Source organism: Melanerpes formicivorus, unplaced genomic scaffold (assembly GCF_026170545.1).
Source record: "Melanerpes formicivorus ecotype bairdi unplaced genomic scaffold, bMelFor1.0.p_v2 SCAF_3, whole genome shotgun sequence".
Lineage (NCBI taxonomy): Eukaryota > Metazoa > Chordata > Aves > Piciformes > Picidae > Melanerpes > Melanerpes formicivorus.
The window spans coordinates 28,863,238-28,882,430 of record NW_027142355.1 but is presented as its reverse complement, the minus strand read 5'-3'; the positions used below and the strand labels follow the sequence as shown (position 1 = coordinate 28,882,430).

The following is a 19,193-nucleotide window of genomic DNA, read 5'->3' as shown; positions in this document are numbered from 1 at the left end:
TCACAAAAGAAAGGACTCTGAATACTCTTTGAGTAAAGCAAGTGACATAGCTTTGTTACCAATAGTGCTTATTTTAAATCGTGCTAATTGCTGGATGTTGTATATCCATACGCTCTTTCTGCTGAACTATCACGTCTTTTTCTGTCTGCATTCGAGTCTGTCGTTATGTTAGTTTCCATTTTTGTTCTGTATCATTAAAGTATCTATTAAAAATCTGTTCTTATTTCTACAAATGGAATTTAAAGAAAGAAAGAAAAAAGTAATTCCATGAAAAGCTTAATGGATTTTCTCCTTTTAAATAGAAGTCTACATGGTTAAATTTCATGCTCGCTTCACCTGTGCGGATGTATTGCCATCTGTTTTTCCAGATTTTTAAAACTTGGAATGTCTCTACAGTTCCCAGCTTAAATAGTTCCCTATTGCTTCATGTTCTGTAGGATTTTTAGTTATATTAAGGAAAAAAAAAAAAACCACACCAAAAAAACCAAAAATGATGAAAACTTACGTTTATAGGAAAGGAAAGTCAACACAGATTGAAGAGTGACTATGAATACACTTTTGTAACATGGGTATTCCTTTCATGATAACCATTTTCATAGTGCTGTAAAAAGTCATGGAATGATAGTAAAAATGTTCCCAATGAAGAAAGATTTGTGCAAATGTCAGCTGTGAACAGATGGTGTGAATTTGGGGCAAAGTGATATGAGTTCATGTCCGTCTCATTTTCCTGTGAAGTAAGGGCTGATTTAAACCCTTGTCATGTACTAACTTATCTTCACAGTGGCTCTCCTTATTCGTATTTCAAATGAGCACAAATACCATGCTTTTGTTCAACTCAGTCTTTTAGCAAGTGTTTTAGAGAATATAAAGCCCATTCTGCTTTTATAAATCATCTCCATCATCTGTGCTAAAGCTGCTTCTCCTGCTGCTCTCTTTTGATGCAGCTGGGGATGTGGAAGACAAGAGTGGATCTGTCCCAAACGGTGACACTGTGTCATCTAGTAAAATTTCTTCCAGTCGTTGCTCTTCCTTTAAAGCTGCACTGAAGGACAAATCCGTAAAGTGTGAAAGTGGATCAGAAAAGGCTGTAGATCCATCACAAACATCAGAATTTGGTCCATGTGCCAGAGGCATTTGTTGAGAGTAGTCTACAGAGTTCTCCTCTGGGTAAGACTGTTGCTTGATGAACTGTGCAGCTAAATTGACCGCGCTGAGTGGGGACATGACTGGGAGGCCGTGTGCACGAGCCTGGATCTCCAGTTCCTAACATTTAAAACAAAACCAATTAGATAATGACTTCAAAAGGTGAAACAGTGTCTTCAGAGTTATTGCAATAAGCATAAAGATTGATACTATGATATGCAGATTAATTATAGCTTTTGTTTAGTTGTGAAACTACACTTTAAAATACTAAATTTTACAGCATGCTTTTCCTTTTATTTACCCTCCTGTCGTTAAACAACTGTCCTCAGGACGGGCCCTCTAAAGCCATTGCATACTGTACCCAATAAAGGTGACAGAAAAATGTGACATTATCCACTGCTGTTCAGAGAAACAAGATAACTTTCCTTGATGATGCTAAAGATAAAAAGACATACCTATACATCACCATGTATGATGATTGATCTTATGTACATCTGTCTACCTATGTATTTGTCTCTCTCTCTACTTGCCTAACTCATCTTCATATGTGTCTGTATTCAAATCGCACATTTCAAGAAGTGCAGGGCTATATTCTGCTGTTTCATGTCATAAGCAGTTACAACACTGAAAACTACACCTAAACAATTGTAATGTGTGAAATGGTTACAAAGGGAAAACAAATATCCCGAAGGGAATTTCACATCCAGTATTGATCTTTGGCTGCAGGGATATATTTTTTACTCCTTTTTTTGTCTTTCTCTGTCTCTAATAAACCGCAAAAGGAAACTGTTTGTACTAATAGTTTATTAACTTTCCACGTATTCCTTTATGTAAGGTCAAATTATCACGGGAATAGCCTAGTAATCTAAAAATAAAACCCCTCCTCCCCAGTAGACATGGCAATAAATAGGGGAAGTCAATTCATTTTTAATAAATGCCATTTAGTGAAAAAAAGAATTAATAAAATTTGTCGAGGGATATGTACTGAGAAAGCTTTGTAGTTCATGGCAATGCTCTTATACAAACCTGAACTCGGAGCAGAAGTCTTCTGTTAGCATGCTCTAATTTCTTCTGCCTGTGTTCTAATTCTCTGGCTCTCTGTTGTTCTTTTTGTAGCCACTTGATGTACTCCACTGATGCTTTTAAAATAGTTCCTTTGTTCCAGCGCATATCACTGCAGAATGTAGAGATAACCTTTTCACAATTGTGCATGTCAGCAGAATTCATAAGAACTTACAAAATCTTTTACATTAATATGAAATAATGATTTACATGACTATTATTCACTCTTAGATATTATTGCTTCTGAATGGAAATTTTAATAGAATAGTTAAGAAGCCCTTATATAGTAAAATTAATCCCAGAATGAAAATAAGTGTCAAAAGAAAGTAATAAAGTGACTTTTTGTGGGAGAGCTAAATGCAATATCATGATTCTACCATTACAGTTTTTATATTTTTAGTGAAAATTGCTTTTATTATTAACTCTAAGATTAAAATCTATGTGCAATATTTCTGCATTAATGAACTAGGAAATATACATTACTGAGGACTTAAGCCTAAATTTTTAAAGATCATTTTGAATATACTACTCCTTTTACCTGACTTACTAATGAGGTTGCTTTTATGCTTGTTGAGAAAAAAATGGTCTATGCTGAATGCCACTACTCATTGACAATAGACCAGACAAATCAGACTTCTGTAACCATAGCAGCTATGGAATGACAAAAATCACGTTCAAAAGTCTTGCAACAATCTAAGTCAAGTTAATATCCACACCTACAGGTATACTCCAACTCAAAATAAAAGCCTTGCAAAACACTAGGATTAAACTTGTCCATCATTCAGGAAATCAAAGTTTAACTTCCAGCTTGCAAGTGGTCTTCCTAACAACTACACACTTGTTCAAATGCATCTGTTCAAGTACTTAAATGGATGCAATTTTGAGCCTTCTATGTATTCTTTTCAAGGCTTTGGAGGCCTTGAAACAAGAATAAGATTTGTCAAAAATGCTTTATTTCTAATGAAATTAAGTATTTTGTGATATAGGATGGGCCCATTGCATTAATAAACAGACAAAAAAGGTTTATTCAAACTATCTACTTCACTGCGGGAAAGATTAGACTGATCAGAAGTTTGGTAGAGATTCTAGTCCTATAAAACAACCCTAAGAAGGAAAAAAGCTATAAAACCCAGTAAAAAGTTGAGGTTGGGAGTGACAAGTTGCCAGTCTTGTGCATTTATTTTTACTACCTATTCCAAATACAGATATGCTGGCATTTATAGAGTGAAAAAGAAATATAAATTATACTCCAGTCCTTCATTACTTTCCATTATTCATTGGTTACTTATTTAAAGAGACTTGCTCCTACTCACATGCTCATCTATGGTGAGTAAAACTGTGATCTTGAGTGGATTTACTGCATACTTTACATTCAGCATCTCAGAGTAAGTGCCTAAGTAACCTTGCACCTTTACCCCAAGGACCCTTAAAAACTTCCTGCAAGCCAGTTGCCTTTCATTGAATATATAAAGCAAATGCCAGGCAGGTAAAGGATTTAGGGATCCAGACAACATGGCCTTTCCTGAGGCATTGTACTAGGAGCTGACAACTTTAAAAATTATCAGAAGTATACACAAAATTATTTGTGATATAACATCATAGTGTTTAACCATATCCTAGCATTTTTACCTAGCTTTTTGATCAGAGACAACTTGAATTCACATCCCTATCCTTTCTTGCAACACACAAACCATGGGTTTCCAGCACATTGGGATCTCCCCTTGTCTCAGTAATGTGGGCCAGGAACACACATCTTTTAGGATTAGAAGGTGAAGAGGTCAGGGAGAAAATAATTTGTCTCAAACAGATGTCTGCAAAGCCAAAACATCAGAAGTTGCTCACTGCAGTAAGTATTCTCATTCAGACATTCCCAGGGCAAAAAACACCTAAAGTGTAGATGGAACTAGGAGCCAAGAGCAGAACCTGCCTCCCTCATGACAGCTGAATCATCTCTTGGCCTTCTGCCTCCTTCTTCCTGTACTTCCTGTCTAGGTGGGAGGACAGAACATTTTCCTTTCAGCATCCTATGAACTGCCTTCTAGGAGAAGACTTTATCCTTGCATGTGCAACAAACTGTAAAGGTTAGGTAGATTTTTAGTACATGTGATGCTTATTTTCTGGACAAGTCTTTGCTTTCACCGTATTAGAATCTTATTTTCTTCAGACCTCTTTGGAAAGTTAGGTAAAATACTGAGAGGTCCTGATCTGAATTGCAGGAGAGTTCGAAAGGCAGTGAGGTACCTGTTTGTCTATACCCAAGCACTATAGCAGCTAAAATCAGGAGGACATTTCAAACTGGGAATCTCCAGGGTTGTCTCTGATAACAGCTTTATGTGCTACACATAGCTCAAAATTACAGTAGGTATTTGTTTAGTTTCAAGTGAAAATGACTGATTTAGGACATTTTCATAGCAATTTTGAAAAGCACTACAGTAATAAGTATCCCTATAATACAAACATTGGAGAAACACAATTTACCTAATTAAGAAGGGGTCAGATCCTCCTAGCATGTAATTGTGACAAAACTAAGCCAGTTTTGGTCAGATGGTCTGAACCTAAGAATGTAGCGCTATGAAATTAGAAGCTGGCAAATTGGAAATAATTAAGATGCAACCAAAGGATAAAAAATACAACCTATTTGCCAAATATTTCATAGTGATGTCATGAACAATTTTGTGTCAGTTATAAAATGTCAGATTCAACGTCAAATTAAGACAACAATATTTTTGGTTAACTTCTAGTCTGATTCACATATGAAAAAGCCATATATTCATTATTGTATTTGGAAACTTGTGGTGAAATTAATTCCTGTTACACATAATTAACAGCCTTTGTGATTTTGCTAATTTTAATTTATGTTGCCATGATAGTTTGAATTTTTACATATATATTTATATACTTATTCTCATAGATAGAAATAAATCTTCACTGAAGGGCTAGTTCCTGGGTCCAAACTGCCAGAGAAATGGATCTGGCCAGTTTCTGCCAGAAATACATCTGGATAGATATCTCTCAAGGTAGTATTTATAAATTTGAGAGGCAAAACTGTCATAGCACTGTAGGATGAAAATGCAATGTTGTGTTTACTGCCATCATGTAAGAGACTTATTTTAGGAGGAAGATGTGCACAAGATCTTCTCTACCTCTACTCATATATACGTATACTGGACTGATTAAATCAGGAATATTGAAACTATATCTTTCTGTATCTGAAGGTAACACATTAAAGGATCAGATGATGACCTTAGAAGTCAACATGTCTTTCACTCCATGTCTCTATTTATAACAGGATCAAAAGAAAACACTGAAGATATCTACTGGGTCTGCATTGCAGACACTCTCCACCCACTCCATCCCAGAGCACTGCACAGCAGTCACAGGACAGTGCTGTAGCAACACAACTAGTGAGGATGGAGGTAGATGGAGGCAAGACGTGCCTACACAGCAAAAGTCTGCAATGCATCTAGCTCTATTTAGCAGGCAGGCAAGTCTGCTAAGATGAATCTATGATGAGAAATAAAAAAGCACCTAAGCATTTGAAGATGGATTAAATCCAGGTACAGCAAGTGCATGCAAACAATTCAAAGATTCTCTCTCTGAAAATGCTGGAGTTTAAATAGGTGCAAATAAACATCAGAAAAGTTATGAAAGTAGAATAGAATAGAATAGAATAGAATAGAATAGAATAGAATAGAATAGAATAGAATAGACCAGACCAGGCTGGAAGAGACCTTGAAGATCATCGTGTCCAACCTAGTAGCACTAGGAGATTGTAGGCATTTATATATTATGCTTGCTCAGCATATAATCCAGATAAAATCTGAAATGGTAGGGCCTACAGACTCATTGGAGAACCTTTAAAAACCGAGCAGCCACTGGCAATTAAAAACTGAACAGCCACTGGCGATTGTTAGTCATTATGTTGGAAACAGCTTTATAAAAACAGACAAAACAGTTGCATTCGTAACAGTTTTGAACACCAAACTTAGATATAATGTAGATCAGGTAGTCTTTGGATATGGCAGGAATTCTTTCTTTTATTTTCTTTTCTTTTCTTTTTAATGTTACTCTTTCACTGAAACACACGGGAAACAACATCTGAAACAAGGCAGTTGAGAGCAGTAAGAAGTTTTCCCATTCTGATCACTAACAATGACTCTGCAAAGGAGTGCTGTGTCTTTGTCTCTGTGTACACATGTGGTACAATATTTTGATTTTTTTTTTCACATGCTACACATTCTGATTAACAGAGTTCTACCACATTTAACATGATTTGCATGAAAAAGTCACAAGTAGAAAACACATTGTGTTTTGCTAGTCTCTGAATCCTATATCTTCCTAACTTTACCAACTGAATCTCTACAAATCACAAGGGTCCAGACCAAAACATGACTCTCGCACAGGAGAGTATCTCATTTAGGAGAAAAGAAACAGCCATGAGACTGATCTTCAGCTCATTTCTGTTAAGGTAACTTTGTTAAAGTCAAAGGAGCTTTGCTGGTTTACACAAGTTGAACTCCTGTAGGAGGGATGAGAGTGTCTGATAATCTAAGATTAAAACTGATTAATGAAACCAGCGTGGAAGAGGGTAATAGTCACAGAGTTTGCCAGACACCAAGCATTTACTAATAACAAATAGATTTGTGAAGTTGGAACTGTGTTTGCAGACCATTTCTTTCCTTATTTCTGAGAAATAATCTGTAAACTGTGCTTGCTCAAAGAAATACTTTGAAGGACTTTGTACTTGTTTTGGTGACCTGTGCAATTACAAAGTGTATTCTCCTGAAAGAGGTAGCAAGTTTCCACTTTATAATAGCATGAGTGAACACGAGCTGTTCCTTTACAAGAAAACTGTCCGTGCTAGCAGGTCTGTCTACAGACAACAGAAAGAAGGTCAGGCACAGGCAAATGAAGAGAGCAGAGAGGAGAGAGTGAGAGCAACCCACTACTTCTGCCCAAACCCTCAGCGATTCTCAGCATACCAGTTCTGTAACGTGACCAGAATTCTTAAGGGAAAGACTTTTTCATCCTACTGTTTCTGACAATTCTAGCCCAACTACCATAAAATGGTTCTTGTGGAGGCATTTCAAGACTCTATCACAACCTGAAGGCTTGTTAGCCACCTAAAAGGTGGATTCTGAAATGCTAAACACAAAGGAAGCATCAATGGAAAGTTAGGTATATTTGAGGGGGCAGGTTATGAGATTTTCAACCAAACATGACTATTTTTAGTCTTTCTGTAATTCCATTTTTGAATTATTCTATATAACTGTTTTGCATTTCTGCACTTGGATATCTAAGCATTGAAAATGAAACAAAAGTGTCAAAGTTCTTTGCAACTTATCTCCATTTCTAATGCTGATGAAGTGAACTTAAAACACCCATTCATTTAAGCAATGTAATCCACACTTTTCATCGTTAAATTATAAAATAAAGCAGTGAAAAGAATAGAGGTTTAAGCCAGTCAAAAGAAAGTCCCTGCGGAAGCTCTGCAGGAGCCAAACAAGTTCATTATATAACTAACAAAACAAAAGTGAAATAAAAACCCCACACAACACTTCTAAGAAATATAAATCATAAAAGGTTTCCAAATAGCATAAAAAATGTCCTTTTTTGTTCCTGAGTCTGAATGTAATCTTCTTGAAGCAAGCCATCTGGGACAGGCATGCTAACCGCAATGGCTTAGTTGTAGTAGTATTTGCTCATCAATGCAAAGGCTGATTTGCTTCACTGTCATTAGTCCAAGCATCAGTAAAGTTTCTCCTTTTACAGCTAAGTTCTTACTGTAAGAAGAATCTTCTAAAATCAATATATGAGGTGAAAATGCTACGTGTGATAAAATGTTACAGATAAAGTATTGTAAAAAATGATACATCTCTTTCTTTCAAAGAAGAAGGGGGCAGATTGGGGGCACAGGAAGGTGTTATGAAGGAAAAAGCGCTGAAAGAGAAAGCAAGGACACCGAATTATAGCTTGGCAACATAGGTCTATACGAGGAAGAAATAATACTTTTGGTCTGCTCAGTCAACAAAACACCACAGTCAAATTAATGTATTTCCATCTACACATATATTTAACAAAAAAATTATTCACACTTCTTTGGAATAATTTAACCTGTCACCAAAATATAGCAGTTGTGTTGTAATCCAGATTTTCAAAAGCACTTTTCAAAAGCCTCTTTTTCCTAACACCACCTTGAAACATTTAAAATAGGTCTCTTTTCAACAGGAGTACCAATTAACAGAGTTGAAGACAGCAGTCCTCAGAAGGTGAGATAGGTAAGCTGACCTCATGCTTTTGTAAACAAAAGCCACTTTGGGTCTGTCACAATGTTGAACTCGGTCATGGGTTTGCAGACTAAAACAAGAAAAGGGGATGTGTTCAGGATCTATACCCAAATATTTTTCATCGGGCAACACCAAAATTTGTGGCTAAAATCCATCATTCACTTGAGCACTTACTGCAGCAAAATTACAGATCCAGATCTTTCATTTTATGAAGAGCTTAAGTGATTTCTCTATGTTTTGGGGTAAATTCATAAACTAAACCCAAATCCAGACCAAAACATGTAATTGAAAGACCTCTGGAGGCAACCAAAATCTCAGCTGGAATTTGTACCTCATGCCCCTTTCTAACTGCTGTATAACTGGCTTTCATTATTGCTTTATAGCTGCAAACCAACAGTGCCATCCACTGTTTTTCTGAGAAATCTTTCAGTTATTTGCCCAAATCATCCTGAATACTGAAAGAACCACTAGAGATACTAAAACTTTTCTATCAGTCTGTGATTGCAATGCATCACATGTGGCCAAAATTTTATTTAGGTACTTATGGCATTTCTTATTTTAGTTCAGCTGTGATACCGAATTCTCTATTAATAACAAGAACATGCCCGCTTATCTAATCTTGGGTAGATGCTGTAGAAGTGATGAGTTCATCAATTTTCTAAAATGGATGCAGTATGTTAAGATTCTGTCTGGTGATTTCACTCCAAATGGCTTGTTATGCCAACATTGTACTTAATATAAGTATCACACAGGTATATATTGTTATAGAAATCCTTAATATAATCAAAAGTTTCTTAGTGCTAAGAAAAAAAACCCACAAAACACCTGAAATATCAATAGATGCTTTCATTTGAAGTATCATGCAAGTCTGTGTTGACATGCAAATGATAAACACAAAATCTGTATAATCAGTTTTATGCAAGTCACAGTCATGCTAGCTGCATGGCTAAGAACCACATTGCACTGTTATTACTAATCTTTCAAGAGGCTTTCCCACCAAAGTGGCTTCTTTTCATGTTGACAAACATGTTTTAAGGGACTGCAAGTATAGTTCAAGCAATATACATTTTTGTGTTACTGTTAGTTATATGCATTAGGATAAAATGATACTATTAGAGCAATCATAACAACTATTATATTTATCTTTGCATTTTAGGACTATTGTTTTCCCTTCACTGTATAGAGGACTTTTGAAAAATGTTCAGTCTACCCTCTCTGAAGGTGGTTCTCTGTTTTCTCAGGCAAAGGGCATATAGTGACAACGTGCATTTTGTTTTATCCCACTAGAGGGCCCATGGCAAGGGCTGAAAACCATCACTCCTGCCTTCTCTAGAGACACCATGCAATTGCTTCAATGGACAGAAAGCAGGAATTTTTTGTTGTTTCATTTATCTTATTTTTCTTTCTGGTTAGTTTTGTTTGTTTGCTGGTTGTTGGTTTTTATTTGTTTGTTCCCCCCACTGATGTTGCAGTGTCACTGCTAAACACCCTAGAATTACTTTATTATCTTTTCACGTAAGTTTTCCCAACAGGCACACAAAAAAATCTGTCAAAGGCTTGTTACTTTAACAGTCTGATCTGAGTCGGTGATCCAGCATGGAAGATTTTGTATCCCATCACTCAATCGTATAGCTAGTATACACAAATGTCTTTCCCCCCACCCCCATATTTAAACTATAAACATTATTATAGCAAAGACCATTGAACTCACGGATCATTAGACTTAGGGATGAGTGTGCCAAGCTCCTTGATTCGGTAATTAATATTGTACCTTCTCCTTCTTTCAACTGTTAAAAAGAAATAGTTACTATTTTTATGGTGAAAGTGCTTGGAGAACTTCAACATAAAACATTTTAATAGTTGAAAACAATTAATGCACACAAAATGTCTTCCACAAATAGAAATCTCAACGTGATCTCTTACCGTTCTCTCCCATTTACAGCTGCACTCCTGAGGAATGAAATAGTCACATATTGCTTAAATGTGATATAATTTGTTTTTCTGATGTTTATGCACCCACTCTCCACTCTGTTCTCACACAACAGTTTTCAGCTTATTAGATTTTTGCAGATGTCTTCAACAGGGACATAAGAAAACTCATCCAGGATTTCATATTTTGGCAGAAGCCCTGATCAGAGTTAACAGCTTCAGTATCTTTTTTTCTACATTTATCAGCATTGCCAACCACATCACTGCAAGCACATCCCTTCAAAGAAAAGATTGTGTACCAAAACCACGTCATCGCCAGCATATCTGATTCCTTTAGTGATGGATAGCACAAGCATATTTACAATAAAATTTTAAAAATACAGGAAATTAAGACAAATATACTTTAATAAATAAATAATTCCCCTCCCCCCCTATATTTACTTTAATACTTCTCGTAACACAAACCACGTATGGCATCCTTATTTACTTGGAAGTTAGCTGAAACTGAAAATAAGTGAATATAAGCCTCTTAAAATTAGTTCTCTCTCTCTGTGTTCTCAGTCTACCTTATACTGGTATCCAGACTGGACTGTCTGACCCTTCTTCACACAAGGAGTCTGTCACCTTTCTGTTCCCTTTTCATTAATTTTGAGAAATTTATCTTCAGCTTCCTCACCAGCTTTTCTCCAAACACTTTTACATGCAGAGACTTCACATTTTCCAGTGAACAGGCCCAAAGGACATCTCATCACTTTGAGGGATTTTTTGTTCATGATTGTGACACAGAAAATATATTCAGTGAGAATATAGTCCTCTGCTAATGCTGTTAGCTGCTATAAACCAGCAGTGATGTCCTACAAGCCTGGACTCACACTTTTTCCCACTCCTTTGGTCCATTGCTAAAATTGCATTGGATTGTTGTCTTTATCCCTTACTTCTTGGAAGACATTACTCTGAGTGAAATATGTTAATGCTGCTGTACTCTGTCAGATCAGACCTGGACTGCCTAGAACATGAAAAGAGTGTGTACTTGTTCCCCTTATCCATACATGGAGTTGTGCATTTAAAATTTGATGTCCTGGTTTTGAATATATATTAGAAGCGTGCAGTCAAGGGCAGCCTACTGGGTGTTCCCAGGCTGACTTCCAAATTCTCACAGTCATATGAGCTCATTGCTTTCAATCTCAGCTCTGCTACACAGGTCTTTACTTTTTCCAATAAGTAAAGGTGTTTTTTCTTCTTGCCTGTGTGAGGCTCTTAGTGTTGTGCAGCAGTTACTTCCTCCCTAGCTGATTCCGGGGAACTCCCTAGGTGTTATTATTTACCCTGATGAAGTGCTCTGCCTTTGTGAGATGTTACCTTGTCTAGCCTCTGTAGGAATAGGCATTTCACTCAACAGATTAAAGCATCTCAGGGTCTGTAGTCATGATTTTTATGTTCTGGAGACAGGACCATAGTCCTCCTGAGTGTACTGTTAAGTGACCCTATGCATCCCATTGACATGTTTGTGTCGGATCTTGTATGAGAATACAATGTACAAAAGTGTGTAACGACTGAACAATGTAAAACATTGCAATTTTGCTGGCAACACAATGGCAGGGCAAATTGATTTAAAGAATGTGAATTGAATGTACAATCATATGGCATAAAACCTGTTCAATTCAATTTTAGAGCATGGATAAAATATACTTATCAAAAAGAGGCCAACTAAACATTTGCTAAAAGAAAAAGGCAAAGACAAAATTTTCTTTACATGTGTAGACATACAGAATTTGATTTCTGTATGTTTTTTTGTAGTTTTACCTGAAAAGAAACTTCCAATGATTACATTTTGAAGCTTGGACACGTGTTTCAAGAGACCTTTCCTGATGTATATCTGTTACAGTTCCAGAGGTGTCTTGAGTTGTCAATAATAAGCATCAAATTATACTAAAACCAAACCAGAAAATTGTTTTTTGAACTATGTGGACAAGATGACCACATAATTTATAATTTATAGAATCATATAATATCCCAAGTTAGAAGGGACCTACAAACATAATTTAATCCAACTCCCAGAGTATTTCTGCTGGAAAAGGAAGAAAGGAAAACTAGAAAATGTCATTGCTTTATTCAGCACTTTCCAAAAAGAATCTTTTAAGGGTCATTTTTTTGTTTCAAAGTAAGATGCTGATCTAGAAAAAGAGAAGAGCTGTGGTAGCTAATGTATGTTGGGTTTGTATTACCCATATTTTCCTTTGAATGAGATGAAAGATGAACATATACTTACTGAGATTGTGGTTATCCTTTTTTTGTCTCTCCTTTGCCATTGCTCGTGTATCTGCTTCTGACAGAAAGTAACATTTATTAAAACAGTCCTTAAGTTGTAATTCAGCACTTTCCCTTTCCAAAATGGCTTTTCATGACCAAGATCAGCCTCCCAGACTTTCTACTTCATTACTCTTTTGATTATTAAACAAGATCATAAGCAAATCTATATTGTATCAGTACTATATTTTTAGCAAACCTGACAGGTTTCTTGAGATTATTTTTGCATGTGTGTGTGTTTTATTTAAGAACATAGAAATGCCATGGAGGGGTATTTCTCTCCAATGTGCTGTGTTTTACATTGGAATAGAACTTACAATACACTAATGCGAATATGGATTTGCATATCCCATAATGCTAGAGTTAATCAGATTTGTAAGATATTCAACAAACTCACTGTTTCCTCTGGGTGACACTAATAAACTCTACATAGTTGTTAACATTCTTTGGATTAATTGACTGTAACTTTTAAAGTTGGTAATCTACTAATATAGATTTACCTTGAATAGCCTTATTGTAAGGTTCTAAAAGAACCATTTGTTCTACCCTGGAACAAATCTAATGGATGATAATTTATTTATATCACTGGTCAGGAGCCAAAAATGTGGAAGAATCCACTGTTTCCAAAAATAATTAGGTTTTTTAGAATTATGATGTTCATAAAAAAACAAGAGGTGAACATGCCTTCTGAACTGCTAAAGAGGAGAACAGAAACAGAACTTTTCTCCTTGGCTTTTCTTCTTCTCCTTAAACGAAACTAAAAACTACAAAGTTCTCAGGAATTTAATTACATGGCTGAGATTTATTCAACTTTTAAAAGAAACATCATCACTTCTGCAATTGCAAAATACTAAAAGCTTATCTAACTTATAAAAGTATAAGTATGAACTTATAAAAGCTTATAAAAGTATATAGCTTCTTTTACCTGTGAGTTCCCTTTTTACTGGTAGATTTGATGGGCAAGAAGCATTTGTGAGACCCATATTAGCTGGTGCCGTTCCCTGGTCACTGTTATATATATCCAAAATACTGCTAGATAGCTTGAAGGATATGGGAGGAAAGAGGGATAATTAAAAAAAAAAATAAATTTAAAAAAATTAAATAAGTTCAAGTCTTAAGAGATTTGAAGCACATAAGTACAAAGAGGAAAAACTTCTTTGAATATGAGGCTGGTGTTCTTTAGAAGGAACTGTGCGTTTGTGTCTAAAGGGAAAGTTTATGCTGTTATGTAGTATTAAGTAAAATTGATTGAAAGTGAGGGGTCACAGTCTGCTAGTGTTTCACAAGCAGCTTTGTAAGTGCCATTTATATGGGTTTCAGATGCTGAGTGATGGCAGGATATGGCCCCAGTGTCTTTTTTGCAATTATTTCTATACTGTATTTTCCAGTAGCAGGATTACCACAACTGCACTTCAAACATGAATTAGGTTGAAAGCAAAAATAACCTTGCTGATTTTGACCTACTCCCAGTGATTTTTATTTTACAACATTACTTGGTAGTTCATACTGCACCTGATTTAGCAGAATAAAGATTCAGTGACCCAGTTAGATGCAATAGTTAAAATTAGAGTGGGCAGAACATCAACATGCTTTAAGGAAAGAAATGCTGTTGTTTGGATAAATCAGATAACCTAAGGGTTTTGACATGCATACTGTATATGATCATGTATACCATTATCCTTATAACCTTACAAAATGTAATATAACATTAGTTAAATAAACCCCTATAATGTACTTAAAGAGAAGTAAGACTAAAATACGTTTCTAAGGATTCCAGATAATTACTCAAATATTACTTTTGCTTGAATAATTTTAAGTATTTGAAATAACCATAAGATACATAAAAATTTAGTGAAGAACAGTTCAGTCTTTGCTCAGTTCCACTGACAGTCTAACCAGTATTTCAGCATTGATCATTGTCTTATAAATTTCTGCATGTTGATGTGAAAACAGCCATATGCAAGGACTCCAAGTAATTTTGTATTCTTACTGCACTACAAGAAAACAATACATCACTTCTATCATATATATAAAGTTTGTGCTTTGGGTGGTGGCAGGGTTTTTTTTTTGTTGAGTTTTATTTTCTTTTGGTGGCCAATACACGAGGACTCAGAATTTGAATTTGGGTCCACATAGACAAGGGAGAAAAAAGAGTTATTGACTTGAGATAAACAAAGCATGAAAGGAAATTATGAGTTATTTAGGAAAATTCTTTTTATAGGCAAGAAAACATGTTTTTACAGATCTGCCCTGCACCCATGGATCCTGAAAGACTGGAATATTTTAGACAGAATGGAATATTTTAGACAGATCACTGAGACAACGACCATGTGTCTGATGGGAAGTAGCTTTTTTTAAACTGATCATTTCTCATCTTGTAGACGGCAAGATTCATGAAAAGTTATTTTGAGTGGCAGTGCTTGCTATACTTTTATATTGAACCTGAAACTTCAGAGAAGTTTTATTCTAAAATCATTATTTTACTAAATTAATTAATAACTTTACTAAATTATCTGAGAACTTTGTTTACTTCAAATTCTCCCAGTCATATAACGTACAATGAAACAAAGCAATCAGGATTCTTTTTGAGTAGTCGCAAATAACGTTTTCCTTCTTAAAGCGGAGGTTTATTCCACAGAGGAACTGACAATTTTAAGTTACCATTAGAAATCAAAACGTTAAGTCAGCTTTTAAAATCCGCTTACATAGTTGATCTCTCAATGAAAAATGCTTTTTAAAAGAATGTTTGGAATTCAGTCGATTATTACTCAAGAACAAGCTATGTTTAATATGCAGGATTTGAATGCTAAGCGCATTCACACGTTAAGCACCTTTGTTTCATTCCAGAGTGGTAAACTGACAAATATTACAGAATTCACTGCAGGTTTATGCTTGCATTTCCTTTATTCCAGGGACACTATAGCAATATTACAAGAGTGAACTCATATTAGCTCTAGACACGTAGTTAATTACTTCCTACATCCATCTAAATGAATTTGACTTATTGAAATTATATGAAAACAGAATGATATAAAAAATGATAAAAAAAGTCCAGAGAAGGGCAACGAAGTTAGTGAGGGGCTTGGAACACATGCCCTATGAGGAGAGACTGAGGGAGCTGGGGCTGCTTAGCCTGGAGAGGAGGAGACTCAGGGGTGACCTTATTGCTCTCTACAACTACCTGAAGGGGGGTTGTAAACAGGCAGAGGTTGGTCTCTTCTCCCAGGCAGCCAGCACCAGAACAAGAGGACACAGTCTCAGGCTGCACCAGGGGAAGTTCAGGCTGGAGGTCAGGAGGAAGTTTTACATGGAGAGAGTGATTGCCCATTGGAATGGGCTGCCCGGGGAGGTGGTGGAGTCGCCGTCACTGGAGGTGTTCAGGAGGAGACTTGACAGGGTGCTTGGTTACATGGGTTAGTTGGTTGGGTGGTGTTGGATGATAGGTTGGATGCGATGATCTTGAAGGTCTCTTCCAACCTGGTTTAGTCTATTCTATTCTATTAAGAGTCTGTGTGACTCCTTCCAGTGGACCTTGGGTAAGGCTGCTACACAATTTAGGCTACTGGTCTGTATATGCCAGAAAATGCTAGTAACTGAAAATAATATAAGCTAATTAATAATCTAACAAATCAGAAGTGCACATCCATCACAGTTTATGTCTTTCACACTGGTGTACATGAGTTCAGTAACTTGCACAAAAATGATTGTAATCTTCATTAATCTAAAATATTATCAACAGAGTCAGTGAAAAAGTTCAGAACTATATATCACAGTTTGACACAAACGTGAGATACTTCTAATTTTCAACTAATAATTTATTTTTTTCCTCAAAATTCATTTAAATTTCTATAGTCTACTCATAAAGGTGGGAACTTGAACAACAAGGCCCAAATGCCAGAGAAAATGTCATGAATGGCCCAGTTAAACTGGCAATAAAAAAATATACTAACACACTTGAATAGTTCAGAAATGCATGAAGGTTCCAAAGAGGATGAGTAAACTCCACTTAAAACCTCAGGTAGACATTTCAGCTGGATTTGATTACACAGTTGATGAAGGTACTTCCATGTAACTCAGCTGCTGTTGTCTGGACTGGTAAGAATTCGGATGTCTCCCTCCCTCAGCAGAACCTCTGGGGCAATGTAATTCCACACAGCCAGGGCTGTATGTGAGTATCTGTCTATGGTCTATATCCAGCTGCACTAATGCTTCCATCAAGCAGCAAAAGGGAGGAAACATTTTCCCAAATGTCCCATTTCATCTTTGTTTCACTCAGATCATCTTCAGCATTTTTCCCCTCATTGTTTGGCAATTTTCATCAGCTATTAGGAAAACAGAGAAATAACTCCATATGGAGATGATGAAAATGAAGACCAAACCCAAGTCATTCACCTACTGATGGCTGCAACCCTATAACCTCACTAATTAGAATGATTCACATATGTCTTAATCCAGAAGGAATAGGCAAGGAAGGAGAGGAGGTAGATATAGCCTTGTATGCTAGGTAGTGTTTTGACAGTCTAGAGCTTAATGATGGTGATGATAAGGTTGATTGTTTATCAGTAAGAATCAAGGGGAAGGCCAACCAGGCAGGTATCTTGGTAGGATTCTGTTATAGACCACCCAACCAGGATGAAGAGACAGATTATACATTCTAAAGTAACTGGAAGACATCTCACAATGGCTAGTCCTTTTTCACATGGGTGAATTCAACTTACCAGATACCCACTAGAAATGCAATACAGCAGAGAGAGAACAGTTTAGGAGGTTCCTGGACTGTGTGGAAGATAACTTCCTGACACAACTGGTGAGAGAGCCTATTAAGGAAGATATACCACCAGACCACTTTTTTGCAAATGAAGAAGGACCTGTGGGTGATGTGATATTTGCAGGTCCTCTTGAGCACAGTGATCATGAAGTGACAGATTCTGATTCTTGGAGAAGTAAAAAGAAGAGTCAAGCAGAACTGCTACCTTGGACTTCTGGAGGGCCTGTGTAGCAGATTTTGTCAGAATCCTTCAGGAGGCAGCCCTGAAGGCCAAAAGAGTCAGGAAGGCTGGACACTATTCAAGAAAGAGCAGGCCATCCCTATGTTCTGAAAGATGAGCCAATAGGGAATAAGATCGCACTGTCAACTGTCTCTTCCCATGCATTGAGTAGAAATCAAGTACTTTGTAATGGGGCCACTATGCTGGATTAAGGCTTTTTGGTAGATAGAGCCATTGTTGATCTCCCTTTGACACACTCAGATTTCAATTAGCCAGCACAGCTTTTGCAGACTTAGAGTAGAGCAAAGTGGGTATAAAGCATTGGCAAATTAAACTACTTTTTAATAGTTTCTTAATTTCTACAGAAATGGTGACAGATGGAAAAATTTGCTGTGAATTAGTGTGCAAGGAATAATTCTTAATGTCAGGATTTGGGATCAGGAGAAGAAATAGACAGTAATTAATCTGACCTGTCTTGGGCACTTAGAGTGAACTGAATCACCTCTGTTTCTTCTTGATTCTAAAGAAAGCCTAGCATGACTGTTGCAGGCTTTCCACAAGTACCTTCTCACAAAGCTTCACTGTGCTCCTAATGTGAAAATTTCCAAGTAAACTCTTATTTTTAAAACTACATAAGAAGAATAAAGCAAACCAGACTGGATCTTTCTTGACAAATATTCACATTTCTGATTATGGTGGAGTTTTCAAACTATAAAGGTAAAAATATATCAAAGTATTTTTTTAAGCTCTCTGTTTGAATTTGTCCCGCATTGATATCAAGCATGGAAACTCCCAAGGCAATTCCTTACTAATGTTACCGAATACTGAGAACAATCTTAAAATAGAAATTAGCTAATTTTCATACAACAATATTGATACTTTTTTTTTTGTCTGTCAAAGCAGAAAGCTCTTCTAGAAGTGTAGACACCTGGGAAATAACTGATTTTTAAATTACAAAATTCAAATATATAGCACAGTCTATTACAGACATTGTATTTAAAATACATCAGATTGTTTGCATACACACTGAGGCTCCATACACCATAATGCAATTTCATAGAATCATAGAATCAATAAGGTTGGAAAAGGCCTCAAAGATCATCAAGTCCAACCTGTCACCCAAGACCTCATGACTACTAAACCATGGTTTCAAGTGCCACGTCCAATCCCCTTTTGAACACCTCCAGGGATGGTAACTCCACCACCTCCCTGGGCAGCCCATTCCAATGGCTAGCAACTCTCTCTATGAAGAAGTTTCTTCTCACCTTAAGCCTAAACTTCCCCTGGCACAGCTTGAGACTCTGTCCTCTCGTTCTGTCACAGGATGCCTGGGAGAAGAGATGAACCCTCATCTTTCTACAACCTCCCTTAAGGTAGTTGTAGATGGCAATAAGGTCTCCCCTGAGCCTCCTCTTCTCCAGGCTAAACAACCCCAGCTCCCTCAGCCTCTCCTCATAGGGCTTGTGCTCGAGGCCTC

The 19,193-nt window shown here is 36.5% G+C and overlaps 1 protein-coding gene across 2 annotated transcripts in view; it reads right to left on the bottom strand.

The window, feature by feature from the left end:
- Positions 1-348: 348 nt before the first annotated feature.
- Positions 349-19,193, bottom strand: part of TFEC (transcription factor EC) — a 97,281-nt gene continuing 78,436 nt past the window's right edge. For both annotated transcript variants that reach the window (XM_068169884.1, XM_068169885.1), the window contains 5 exons: positions 13,654-13,768; positions 12,691-12,747; positions 10,204-10,279; positions 2,170-2,317; positions 349-1,263 (listed from right to left, as the gene is read on the bottom strand). In XM_068169884.1, coding sequence (XP_068025985.1) covers positions 883-1,263; positions 2,170-2,317; positions 10,204-10,279; positions 12,691-12,747; positions 13,654-13,768 — 777 coding nt within the window. In that variant the 3' untranslated portion in view covers positions 349-882. The remainder of the gene's footprint in view (positions 1,264-2,169; positions 2,318-10,203; positions 10,280-12,690; positions 12,748-13,653; positions 13,769-19,193) is intronic.